Genomic DNA, 14,378 nt, shown 5'->3' with positions numbered 1-14,378 from the left:
GGTCTTCATCCATTGGGTCTCTTCCCTACTTCAGTCCAGCATTAGCTCCACACATTTTCATAAGAATGTACAGATGTCCTAGAGTATCACACCAGGTCATGACTAAACAGCTGCTCTTCACACCTCTAGCTTTATTTCTCATTTCCTCCACAGCATTTCTGATTCATAGGCACTAACTACCTAACACCATTGATCAATAAATAACTATCACATAAGAGAATTATGATGGAGGAGAACATGACACTTTCCAGTTAGTCCTAGAGATAACTAAGGTTACCTAGACCAGAGGTTCCCAAGTGCCAATGCACCAACTGGCCTCATCAGAATTTGGAGAGGAGGGCTTTTGAGAAACTTGGATTTCCAGGACTATGTCTATGTCTCTCTCTATGAGGATCTGTGCTTTCATAAAGGTCATTCTGATGGGCAGTCAGATTCCAAGATGACTTCTCTTGGGCTTGTTTTCTTTAAATGCAAATTTTTTCAAACAGGAACTACTGATGTTGTAGTTTCACCACTCCTCTCCAAACAATAAGAAAGAAGAAAAGAAGGAGAAGACTTTTTCCTATTTACCTTTTTGTCTGAAGCGCTTTCTTAGCAGAGCCAAGAGTGTCCCACATGTCATCAAACCTATTGCAGAAGCCACTGCTCCACCAAAGTAAGTCAGGGATTCTTGGATTGCCAATGGCCCTGCTGCAAAACAAACACACACAGGGCATAAGAACTGTGTTGCACAAAAGACCATCATTCTTCCAGAAGATGTCCCAAGAATTCTGAGATGTGAGATCAAGCATGATCATCAAAGGTCCTGGCACTGTTGACAACGTAGCAGGAGAGATCTAGAAGCCACAAAACTACCACAACAGAATGGGAAGCAGGGCCTGACTTTATTCCTAATGATTAAATATCAAACATAATGTCCAAAGGATACAGGGGAAAGACCTAATGAATGAATAAAATGATTAAAGAAGTAGAAGTTTGGGACACCTGGGTGGCTCAGTGGTTGAGCGTCTTGCCTTCAGCTCAGGGCATGATCCTAGGGTCCTGGGATCGAGAAGTATTACGCAAAGATTATAAAGAAATGAAAGGATTCATTTGACAAATCCGAGCTTTGAAAAAAAGGTGTGGTGATTGTCTATACAGTCATTGAATTTAATTCCCACTGCTCTGCAGAAGGCAAGGAGATTCTGCTTGATTTGTCACAAAATATTTATTAATGCAGGGGAAACCCAGTGATGGAAAGTAAGACCACTGTCAGAAATGCAAGAAATGAAACACTGATTTTATTATGTTCCTTCTCAAAATGACTTTCTAACCAAACGGAAAATATACCTTTGCAGGCTGGCATGGGAGTTGACCATTGGCCATTCTCTTGGCATGCTGTTCTCGCTGATCCATTAAGTAACTGGCCCTCCGGACAATGGAAGCTACAGGTTGATCCATAGCTGAAATTTCCCCAAGGATTGGAGCAGTTCATCACGCCTGGCTCAATAATATGCAGCTCAGGGCATTTGATAGCTGCAGGGAAAAAGAATGCAGGAAAAACCAACATGGAGAATGAAGGTAATAGAGATTATGGTTTCTTTTTTTTTTTTTTTTTTTTATGGTTTCGTTTGTAATCTGGCTAGTTTTGGCAGCAAGTGAGGTAGAATGTAAAAGATCAGAAAGTAGATGAGCCACTTCTGACATTCATACCAGCTCCTCCAACATCACACATTCTAAGATGTCCGCTCACTCAGAGAATAGTAGCCAAAGAACTAGGATGGGCACATAGCAACATTCAATAAATACCTACTAATGGCTTGATCAATTTACCTATAAAAATACTGTTTTCAAAATTTCACTTCTCAAAAATACTGTTCTAAAAGTTATTATTACTACCACTGATAATTAGCTGGCATGTCAGCAGGTGTTTATTAAAATAGGAATTGTTCAGCAAAGTTGCCTCTGGAAGTTTGAAGGAAGTAGAGATTGCCTCCCTCTTTTAAATTTTCCTTCAGGGAACTTCAGGTTATCGTCCCTAATTTGTAGATGGGAAACTAAAGCTTGGGAAATTAAGTTTAACTCAAATAAACATTATTGAGCAATAGTGACATTTGCAAGGCACTGTTCTGGTCTTTGTGGGGAATCCAACATGGAGGAGACATAGTACTTCACATATGGTGTGACAGCTCTGCCAGAAGTATCATGATGGCTTATCTTTTTAGTTGGACTCCAATTATGAAAATATGGAATGTTTACATTATCACATAGTTAATGGAATTGCAACTTGTATTTGCAAATTCTTATAGTTCGTTTCATGTTCGGCATGCTTGTTTTCATACATTCGGACATTTGCAGATATTTCCTCCTTTATGTCTTTGAGGCTAGGGCATTGGCTTGTGACATAGCAAGGGGAGAAGTGACATGCCTGTGGCACGTTACCTCCAACTGGGATTGGTGTAGATTTCATGGAGGAGCTGACATGGAGGTCATTGGGATTGGATGGAATTTCAACAGGCAGGTACAATTTTAAGTGTGAGTGCCAGCTAGAAGATAGCTTCAGAGCTTTCTTTGAATAGCTCTTCCCCTGTATCTTTGAACATCGGCTGCCTGTTCCTTTCCCATTACCTTGGCATGTTGGCGTTCCTGCTGTCCATTTTCCTGAAGGTCTGCATCTGAGAGCACTGTCTCCCATGAGTATGAATCCAGCTTTGCATCCAAAGTAGCAAGTGGTATTCAGACCAAAGGTTCCCAGATGGTGCCTACAGGACACTGTTCCTTGCTCTGGAGTGATGAGGGCTGGACACTGAACCTTTGAAGTAGGAGCTGACACTATGCCTGCTGTGAAAACATGATTCCATTTAGAGAGCTCCCAATAAACGGAGCATAACAGAGTCAAGACTAACATGCGATAAACCGCCTTCCACTCTCGTAATAAGGGAGGCTCTCGCAATAGCTCCTCAAGGAAGTTAAGGAAAATTGTTAATCTCAGGTATGGAAAACCAGATGAGAAAAAATACTTAAAAATATTCTTGGAGAAGAGTACCTGGGTGGCTCAGTCAGTTAAGCATTCAACTCTTGATTTCGGCTCAAGTTGTGATTTTAGGGTCATGAGATTGAGCCCTGCAATGAGCTCTGCACTGGGCATGGAGTCTGCTTAAGATTCTCTCTCTCCCTCTCCCTCTATGCCTCTTCCCACCCCAAGTGCTCATGCACTTTCTCAAAAAAAAAAAAAGTCTATCATCTATCTATCTATCTATCTATCTATCTATCTATCTATCTATCATCTATCTATCTTTCTATCACCTATCTTTCTATCCTTGGAGAGATAATTCTCTAGACCAGAGGAAGAATAGGGGATGGGGAATGATCAATGTTACCAATATTTTTAAAAAGTAATAAAAATTGAAGAGTTGGTGCAGAAATGTAAGAAATTTGGTAGAAAGCAAAATATGCATAGGCCAATTGCCTGCCCTTGCTGCTTTGTTGGGAGGTGGCACTATCTGCTGGCAGAAGGTCAGCATGAAATGTGAGGTATGCATGATGCCACTGGCTTTGCCACTAGCTTTCCATATGGCAGAAAGATGCTCAGTGACCCCTCTACACCTCAGTTCCTTGATTTGAGAAACTGGATCAGTGACTCCACCCCTTCTACTCCTCCTGGCAATGAAGCAATGGAGACTATTCAATCGACTCTGTAAAGGTCTCAGAAAAAGAGGTGAAAATTATGAAAGAAAATTTCTACTTAAAAATTAATATATCTTGGGGCACGTGGGTGGCTCAGTTGGTTAAGCATCTGCCTTTGGCTTAGGTCATGATCCAGGGTTCCTGGCATCAAACCCCATGTCAGGCTCCCTGCTCAGCAGGGAGCCTGCTTCTCCCTCTCCCTCTGCTCCTCCCCCCTGCTGTTTTTTTTTCCTCTCTCTCTCTCATAAATAGGTAAAACCTTAAAAGAATCAATATATCTTTTATTCACAAAAATAAGAAGTCCTGTCACACCTTATAAATTTTTTAAATCCATAGGCTATGTTTCCTAGATCTCAATAGATAACTCATTTTAAAATAAGAAAGGGAGCTTTCACAATAACAATATTATGATGTGTACCTGTCAAATAGTAAGAAAGAACTTATATAAGTGTTTGTTATTTTTGAAGAAATTTCTGGAAGAAGAACTGTCTCAGTGAGTGTATACTACTTTACCTTTGCAGATTGGTGCAGGTGCTGTCCATTTTCCCAAAGCTGTGCATTCAACATTATTGAATCCCTCCAGCTTAAAGCCCCTGTTACAGGAGAAATGACAGGTGGAGCCAACGCTGAATTCCTTATGAGTGTCAGAACAAGCCAGGCTTCCTCGCTCTGGAGCAAATAATTCTGGGCATCTGATGGCTGTAGAGTCAAATAAATTCTGTAACAATCTTCAAGTTTATTCAGAAGCTTGGTTTGCACTGAATTCATTCATTCATGTATTCAACAAATATGTATTGAGCACCCATTATGTCAGGTATTTTGCTAGGCAGCAGGCATTCCACAATAAATAGCACAGATCGTTTGCTACAGTGGCAGGGGGAGGGATAGTGAGCTCACAGATGAAAGTATAGGTGGAAGTTACAAAAATGAAGAAGTCAAGGTCATACTTAAAACCCACAATTTCATCCTCTTCTCTATGCACTTGTGTTTCAGAGACTGCAAGCCTCCCATGGTTCTCACTATCCTGTCTGGATGGGTGCAGTCCAGGATTCCACTCCTGCTCTTCCTCCTGCCTAGAACTACTTCCTCTTAGATATCCTGCCATCTCCTTAAACTTAGTACATCTAAAAATCAATGACCATCTTCTGCTCTAAACCATTTCCTCCACTTGGATACCCAGAATGGTTTTTTTTAATACCATAGTTCCACAGCACAAGAAAGCTGAAAGCTTCCTGGTCAAGCTAGATTAGTCCCTGGAAATTCTCTGAACTGACTTCATGTATACTTGCCTCTGTTTTTTGGCTCATGCTGCCCTAAATTTCTATTTTCACTGGAAAAAATCCTACCCATTGGATCCTGTAGGATCCAATTGAACACAGCCTCTTGTAGAGCCTCTGCTGCTCACTGCAGCCTGAAGTCTTCTCTGAACACATCAGTTTTTTGTTTGAACTCACATGCTGTCATAACATATGCCATATTTTCCCTCACCTATTGGATGGAATGCTTCTAAAACCCAAGAGCCAGGGGCACCTGTCTGGCTCAGTTGGAAGACCATGTAGTTCTTGGTCTTGGGGTTGTGAGTTTAAGCCCCACATTGGGTATAGAGATTATTTAAAATGAAAAAAAAAAACTTAAGAAAAAATCCCAAGAGCCATAAAGCTTTGTGTCTTTCACAGTTGACATTACTGGGTCTCAAGAGGTAGTACTCAGCAATCATTTGCCAAATGGACAAATAAATGAATTTTAATTTAATAACCATTTCCCTCAAAGTTTTTTTTAAAGATTTTATTTATTTATTCACAAGACACAGAGAGAGAGAGAGAGAGAGAGAGAGAGAAAGGCAGAGACACAGGCAGAGGGAGAAGCAGGCTCCATGCAGGGAGCCCGACGTGGGACTCAATCCTGGGTCTCCAGGATCAGGCCCTGGACTGAAAGCGGCGCTAAACTGCTGAGCCACTGGGGCTGCCCTCCCTCAAAATTTTTTATAAATTATTATGGTCATATATTTCTGTTAGGATCATGTGTTTGTTTCCATGAAATTCTCTGACATAAGACTATTCTTTATCATCAAATATTTGACAAACTGATTATTCTTCCTTTAAATCCAAGTTATTTATTTGAAAGCAATGCCTTGGTCAAGTCAGGCTCATTTTGTGTAGCATTTTTACCTTTAAAACAAAACAAAATAAAACCTGTTGAAGTCTTAAATAGTGCCTCATAGTAAAGTGATATTTCTGGCCTTTATATGTTGGCCCATGTGTTTTTCAGTTATAGGCTAGTCACCAAAAGATCATGACTCTTTGCATGAATCCATTCAAATAACCAAAGTAATATACTGAATTTCAGTTTAGACTGCTCACATTTTGAGTAATTAATAACTCCATGTCTGGCAGATCAATTTCATTTACCAAACATTTATTGAATATGTCTATTGATATAAGTCATAGACATTAAATCACCTCTGAACATTTTCACCAAAACAACTTTTTCAGACTCTCTCAGGATTTCATAGTTAAGCCCAAGAAAATGTATAATGTCAGTTGTAGGACAGCGAGGACCTTGTCAGCTCTTTTCAACACTGCATTCCAGGAAATAGGGTCTGGCACCTAGTAAGGGCTCTTAAATGTTTGTCAAATGAATGAATAAGTTAGTGAGCACAATTTAATTTGAGTGCATTCTAACGAATGTTTTTATGTCTGAAAGTAAACAGGAGGAGTTACTGTTTGAAAAACTTAATTCGTGTGACCTATAGCATTAAATCCACTTGGGGGCTATTGATTTGGTCTCAATATTGTTAGTCTTGTTCTGACAAGATTGTAGATACAGGTATTTGGGAGTTTTTAATTTTGTTTTTGTGGGATCCCTGGGTAGTTCAGCGGTTTAGCGCCTGCCTTCAGCCCAGGGCGTGATCCTGGAGACCCGGGATCGGGTCCCACGTTGGTCTCCCTGCATGGAGCCTGCTTCTCCCTCTGCCTGTGTCTCTGCCTCTCTCTCTCTCTCTCTCTCTCTCTCTGTGTCTCTCATGAATAAATAAATAAAATCTTAAATTTTTTTTTGTTTTTGTACATGAAAGTTTCTAACTCTCTTAGGTAATAATTAAACTTGTCCAAACAAAGGCCTCCAAATAACTTTAAAGATTTGACTTTGAATCAAGTAAGGTAGTATGTTTTCCTGACTGAGAAGCAGCCTTGATGAGGTACATAGAAGTTTATAAGGAATGACCTCTTGGATAACTTGAAAAAATAGTCATATTCTTAAGCCTACTGTAAAACTTTACCAAAACCCAAACAATTATAAGAAGAATAGAAAACAGATAACAGTTGCTTTTATCACATGCTTAGGGTTCTATTTTTATGAACTTCTAAGGCAGCGCTGTCTACTACAATGACCTTCATTGATGTTTTCCTGTAATCAGTGAGGTAAGCACATACAATTGCATGTAAATTCATGAATCATTAGGTTCACTGGTCCTTGGTCATCAACTGACAGCAGAGGGCCCAAGAACTGGTGTTCTAGCTAAAAAGGAAATATCTTTGGAACCAATCAAAAAGGAAATCTCACATTGCACTCTGAAATGGGTGACTGAGTGGTCCACCTGCTACAATGTCCTGCTAACTCAATGGCCCTCAAGCCCCTCTGATATATAGCCTAGATCCACAAAACTCTATGCAAAAATCAGTGTTCTGGGGTCAAAGCTGAAGGGTTAAAACTTATGGATTCAGGCATGTGGGAAAAGAAGAGAAATGATTTGTCTAAATCCAGAAAATAAATTTGGAGAATGAGATGAAAGCACAAGCACAAAAACTGGAGCTCAAGATCAGGCTCAGACAAGGCTGCCAGTTTTGAAGCCCACAGTCATCTCAAGTTGCCATCCACAGTCAGGATTGGCTCTTGGCCCTGGGCAGGGCTGTGGGGTGCTTGCAGGAGATAACAGGAAACAGGAGCTTTGGAGGTTATGGGTTTAACAACTATATTGGTTACATACGTGATTTAAAATTTTAGTGAGATAATTTTTGGCATTTTAAATTCTTTAGCCTTAATGCAGAATGTGGGAAAATATAGCCTATGGTAAATGTTGATGGAATAAATGAACAAGCAAATGAGAAATAAGTGGGGAAGTATGAGTCCTTGGTGTTGTCCCTCATAGTGTTCTAGATTGATGGCAGCATTCTATGTTTTCAACCTCAGAACTCCTGACCAGGGAAGAGAGTTCAGACATTAGCTCTTCCACTCCTCTCCTTTTGGAATCTAGAAAACTGAAGCCCACAGAGTGTGATGTGACTTATATGGCACAGGATTTGGGGAAGAGCAATATAGGTATTTGGGTATTAATCTAGTGTTCACTCCACAAGAAGGAATAAGCAATATTTCAGCTATTTTTTCACACAACACTAATAGATTTCTACCAACACATTCTCTTGTCTGATTGCTAGGCATTGCCATTTCTGAAGTTCATTTCAGCCCTTAGAGTAGCAGCCTGGCTGCTGGCCGGTAGAAAAGAACACACTGAGGGGATCCCTGGGTGGCGCAGCGGTTTGGCGCCTGCCTTTGGCCCAGGGCACGATCCTGGAGACCCGGAATCGAATCCCACATCAGGCTCCCGGTGCATGGAGCCTGCTTCTCCCTCTGCCTGTGTCTCTGCCTCTCTCTCTCTGTGACTATCATAAATAAATAAAAAATTTTAAAAAAAAAAAAAAAAGAAAGAAAAGAACACACTGAGACTGACCAGGGATGTTATGGACACTGCCACTGGGTGGCAGTGCAGTGTCAAAACTAGCTTAGAATCAGGGAGACCTGGGTTGGAATCCAGCTCCATACTTCCCAGCTCTTTGGCCTTTGCCTCCTATGGATCCTCTCAAATCCTCCATTACTCTTTCTTTTAAAGGGGATCATAAAAACCATGTTGTGTGGATCGGATGAGATTCTATCTATGAAATAGATAAATAAATAAATAAATAGATACTTATCACACAAGCAATAAACATTAGTTATTAGTGCTGGTTTTATTATTACTGAGTACACAGAACAATAAATTGGACCAATGATGTCGTTTGAAAGTAAATGTGAGCTGTGCATTAATTACTTCAGTAAACTTTTATTTTAGAGTACACTAAATGCTAGGGACTGTGTTAGTCAGATGTTTTTGGGGAAACAAAGATAGTAGGATCCAGCTCCTGCCTTTGAGGATCCTCCAATTCACTGTCAATAGGGTTTGTGCTCGAGTAAATTTAACCAGTAAATGATAAGTTGCATCTGAGCAAGAATTTGTCACATAGTCACTTCTGTCTACTTGCTGCAAAGGATACAAAGATGAAGAAGGTATGGTTCCTGCCCTAGAGAACTTCATAGCCCATGTGGAGGCAGAGCCAGGACAGAAGTGCACAAGTAGCCTGTGAGGTCCTCAAGGGCAGGGATGACATCCCATCCATCCCTGCATAAGCTCAGTGTGTGGGGCTTCAGTGGGGCTCACTGAAGGTGAATGTAGGAAGGAATAGTCAGTGGAAAAACACTTTATAAGGAAGTAAAAGTCCAGTGACAGCTGAGCTTTGTCACTTACTAAGGCTGTGAGTTGCAACAAGTTACTTAACCTCCCTGAGCCTCTGCTTCCTCATCTGGGAAATGGAGAGAACACCGCCTTTCCCCATTATTTCAGGATGGTGGCAAACATCAAATGTCATAGTGATATTAAAGTATATATGAAACTGAAATGTTTAAAGTTATAGGAATATTCAGAGAGCAAGACAGAAATTACTATGCTTTGTGGAGAGTGTGTTTCTTTTATCTTAAGAACAGTTTTACACGAATCCCTGGTGATTTCTCCCTCTATAATATTAGCTGAGAAGCCATAAGAAAGGAGAGATCCATGATCCTACCTTCACATGTTGGTGAGGAGCCTGTCCAATGTCCAGATGGAGTACAATCCAATATTTCTGGTCCAGATAAAGAGAATCCTTCATTACAGGTGAATCGACATGTGGACCTATAACTGGAATTTCCAAGAGGCTGGACACAGCTCATTGTTCCATTGTGAGGGCTTAGCAGAGGTGTGCAGCTCATGGCTATCATGGGTACAGTAGACAGAGGAGAGAAGGGGTCATTTTAGAACACAGTAACCTGAAATTAGTGTATATGCACACATAGGGGCAGTATTTGGTTATAAATGATTGTTTGAATTTCATGCTGTTTTATCACCAGTTAGAGGTCTTGGGCATATAAAATAGCAGCAGCTAACAGTTGATTGGCATTCTGAAACCTTCACCCACAAAAAGCTTTAGAGGCTATTCTAAAAGGGAGCTGGTGGTTTGGAAATATAGTGATGCAGCTCATTTCAGGTGTCCCTGGACAGGCATGGAAGTAGCTGCTTCCTTGACACCTTCAGAAAAAAGACCTAATGACCTTGCCAAAAAGCAGTGACAAATGATTGGAAATAGGAAAACGAAGTAAAATACTTTCTCCCCTCACAAAAGCTCTTTTCCCCAACTAAGGGGTAGAAAGAATCTGGGTCCAAATATTAGTTGTGTTCCTTACCAGCAATGTGTCTCTAGACCTTTCTGAACTTCAGTTGTTTCATCTATGAAATTGGAAAAATAATACTTCTTGCCTTGCAGGGATCCTTAGTTATATAAAATATAAGTTAATTAAATCATATGTAAAAATTAAATTTAAAAATATTTTTAAAATCATGGATACATAGTAGGCACATAATGTAACTGGCCATCTGCAAATACTCTTCCCATCAGTGTCATCCTATGACCAGCTCCAGTGACTCTACTTGTTCACTTATAAAAAAGGTAAATTAGATCTCATGGTTCTTTACCACAGTTTAAACATATGGAGTTTGAAGTGCTAGGGGACTTGCTTGGGTTGGAGGTCATGCTTTGTGACTTTGGGCAAGTCACTTAACCTCTCTGGGCCTCAGTATCTAAAATGTGGAGAATGGCATTGCACAGCTCCCCAAAATTTTTTACAAGGTTCAAAAGCAAAAACACTGTATGTAAATGTTAATAGCTGTTGAGATATCCCGGTGCCAATTAATTAAGCTATAATGCCCAGGTTCAACATGTTGACATTAAAAATGAAGACTAAAAGAATGCATGGTTTAGGGGTTTCTTCTTCACTGTTTGGTCTGATTAACTTGTGTATGGCTTTAGACCAGAGTTGGTGACAGTAGAGTTGAACCCGGGGCCATTCTTCTGTCACTGACTTGAACTGCTTGAGGTTCCAAGAGTATTTTTTATATCTTTCTCTTTCCTTCCCCCCTCCTTTTGCAGCTACATTTCCCTCAACCTGATCAACTTCTCCAAAGACTTAGTCATTTTCTGCCACTTGAAACATCTTTTATTCAGTATATGTGTGTGTGGTGGGAGAGAGGAGAGGAGACAACTCAAGAAGCTTGTAACCTGTAAAGACATATTGGGAGAGTCTTGGGGCCATGGAATCCATCTCCAGCTATTTTGTGGCCTTGCCTTTGATAGCTGGGGTGCATATCAGAGGACAACAGGGCAAAGCGGACATTGAAAGGGGAAATTGTCTGATAACATTCTCTCAGAAGTCTTACAACAGCTAGAGGGTTGCAAGCCTCATGTACCTTCCTGCCCAACCCACATTTGGGTATTTCACTTGATGCTCACCCAGCAACAATAGGGAGAAAGTTCAGTCAGAGTAAACAAAGAGCTAAAAGCAGAAGGGAACTGGAAGGTCACAGGAAGCCATGGTGAGTGTCAACCTCCTTGCTGTGAAACACCCACAGGCAGGACAGTGTGGGGCAATGAACTATAAACTCTGATTACTGTGATAGAATTCTGTGGAAGTATTTTAATCAGTGTGATCACTTTCCTCAGGGATTCTGAGTTCTTCCCTAAAGCTCCATGGACTTTGTAATATATCCAGGCTTCAGTGTAGCCAGTATTAAAGCAGAGAAGTCAAGGTCACAAGCCTCACTCTGATCTTTCCAGACCGTGCTTGCAGGGTGTACTCAACCCCAGCACCAGTGGCTTGCCATGCTCTCTGGTGCCTGGAAATGAAAAATGTCCAATTCTGTTGAATTCATTCATTCATTCCCTCATTTATTCACTGTTGACCTTACTTAACAGTGGGGTATATGTGTGTGTGTGTGTGTGTGTGTGTGTGTGTGAACACACTGGTGTGTGACCTGAATAGCAAGTGGTTTCCTCTTCATTAAAAACACGTCTACCTGCTTTCACTCAGATGTTAAAAGTCTGTACAAAGTGAAAGGCAAAGGCAAACAATGCAGAATTATCTAGTATTTTACCTATTTGATTTTATCATTAAAATTGCATATGCATCATAAAAATACTAATTGCATAGAGGGAAAAGTGAACGGGAAAAATATTGGAAGAATTCATATAAGAATGCTAACCATGCCTATTTCAGGCTGTATTTAAGAGGATTTTTTCTTTTTTTTCTTATATTTCTGTTGCTTTTATGAATGAAAATCTTGCTTCATAAAAGTGATATTGCCAGGGCACCTGGGTGGCTCAATGGTTGAGCATCTGCCTTTGGCTCAGGTCGTGTTCCTGGGGTCCTAGGATCGAGTCCCACATCAGGATCCTTGTGAGGAGCCTGCTTCTCCCTCTGCCTATGTCTCTGCCTCTCTCTGTGTGTCTCTCCTGAATGAATAAATAAAATTGTTTAAAAAATAAAAACAAAGTGATATTGGCATAAATTTAACTGAAGAATTTGGCACATTGAGTGGAGAAAGGAATGGGGAGTATAAAAAGTGTATCTGGCCTTCAGATCCCAAACACAAGTGATTAGAACCAGTTCTATTTCATAAAATATTGGCAGACTATCCTGGCTTTCTTTTTGGTCAAGTACAATGCAGATTTACATCTTGAGGCTGAATGTGCATGTTTTATTTTCTGAGGATTCTATAATCTTGCATTTAGAGAAAATCTTCCTCTTTTCATCACTCTTCACTTAGTATCCTGAGTGTATTTCTCCATTCCTACACAGAACTTGGAGGAGGTTTGCAGCCAGGCACCTATGAATTTTGCCCCTCTCATTGCACTATTATACCTGTAGGTTGCCCCCATTCTGCCATATACTCTATGGTTCCTAGGAACAAAGTGCCGGGTCAGCCTTGGGACAACCATCCTGAAGCTATTTTTTTTCTTCTGGCCTCCTTTCTAGACACTGTTTTTAGCCAAGAGAATGGTGTACCTGGTTTATGATAGAAGCCCCCAGGTTCTACAGTAGGGGCCATTCCCTATCTCCTATTGCCAAGCATTGTGCTGCTCATGTTATATGCCTGGCCACTAAAGGACCTGCATTTGGAATCAGTGAGTTACAGGATGAAAGTGTTTGTTAATTTTCCAGTCCATTTCAAGCTTCTGGTCCTTAGACAGTCACCACCACTAAAATATAGCCTTTTAAAATACAGCCTACAATTGATTACAAGATGCCAGAAAGAATTCACCTTACCTTGACATTCTGGGGGAGGAGCACTCCAGTTCCCTGTACCCGAGCATTGCAGCATGCTTGCTCCCACCAGGAGTAAGCCTTCATCACAGGTGAAGCTGCAGGTTGATTGGTACCTAAAGGCACCAAATGGGTGGGAGCAGTTCACCTGGGCCTTGTTTGGAGCCAGAAGATCCTGGCACTGCAGAGCTATGAGGTGAGGAAGTAAGAGAGTGAGGACAGAGTAATACACAAGTACTCATTGGTTTTCACCCTTTTATTCTTTCTAGTGCCAAGAATGGATATTTCTGAATGGGGTGTGTTTAAACTGGAAGATGAGAAAAGCATCCATCACAATGGCACGTGAGGGATTTTATAAGGAAAATTCTAAGCCATTGTTAAGTATTTTCGCAAGATGCATGAATTACTTTTAAAAGATTATGCTTTTGGACCCATGAATGTATGCTAAGAATGTAATCAAGATGGATATCAAAAAATCAATTCAGAGGTTTTTTTAATGAAACATTACTTGTAAGAGCAAAATATTGAAAATGAACACAAATGCCACTAATCAGAAGCTGAAAATAAATTATGGCGGGTCGATGAAAGGAATATTAAAGGTCACTAATAATGATATATTCCACCTAGATATGGGAGGTGTCTCGATGTACAACGTTCAGTGAAAAAGCAGAATAAAAATTATATATATATGCTATGATCTCAAGCATATAAAATAGAAGGTCATAGGTGTATTCTAATACATTGTTTTTTCTCATCTTAAAGATGGGAACAATAATCGTAACTATCTTATGGAGATAGACTATAAAGTCCTCAATAAATATTATCTGCTGGTAGCAGCAAGCAGCAGCAGCTATGGTGGTAATAGATAGTAACGATACTATTAAAAGTACACATAGTTGCAGACCCTGACCATCATAGCAGAAAACACCTGGAACCTGGCAAGGGAGTTATTGAGACCATATCTTGGGAAGTTTAAGAGAGTATCCAACTATCCCTGGAGTGTGATGACATTTACATGCCTGGAGACAAAAATGGCCCCAGCGATCCCTTAAGATCCCTCCCTCTCTTTTAAGCACAGCAAAGGGCCCTTCTGTGTCTTTGTCTCTCGGACAATACATTCACGACACATCCCATTCCCTCACCATCGTGGCGCATGGTCATCTACTCCCTCACTGCCTCATTTTTTTGGTTTTTCTATTTTCTTATTGCAGTAGAATACACATAGTATAAAATTTACCATGTACCACTTCACTGTTTTTTAAGTACACAGT

General features: G+C 40.4%; 1 protein-coding gene across 1 annotated transcript in view; it reads right to left on the bottom strand.

Annotated features, from left to right (window-relative positions):
• SELP (selectin P) overlaps positions 1 to 14,378 on the bottom strand; it is a 37,834-nt gene that overhangs the window by 3,502 nt on the left and 19,954 nt on the right. Inside the window, 6 exon segments of the mRNA NM_001287149.1 lie at positions 571 to 690; positions 1,330 to 1,515; positions 2,608 to 2,820; positions 4,180 to 4,365; positions 9,540 to 9,725; positions 13,111 to 13,296. Of these exon segments, the coding sequence (NP_001274078.1) occupies positions 571 to 690; positions 1,330 to 1,515; positions 2,608 to 2,820; positions 4,180 to 4,365; positions 9,540 to 9,725; positions 13,111 to 13,296 (1,077 nt within the window).

This window comes from Canis lupus, chromosome 7 (assembly GCF_011100685.1).
Source record: "Canis lupus familiaris isolate Mischka breed German Shepherd chromosome 7, alternate assembly UU_Cfam_GSD_1.0, whole genome shotgun sequence".
Lineage (NCBI taxonomy): Eukaryota > Metazoa > Chordata > Mammalia > Carnivora > Canidae > Canis > Canis lupus.
Note: the sequence above shows the minus strand (reverse complement) of the source record. Positions and strands in the feature narration are given on the sequence as shown.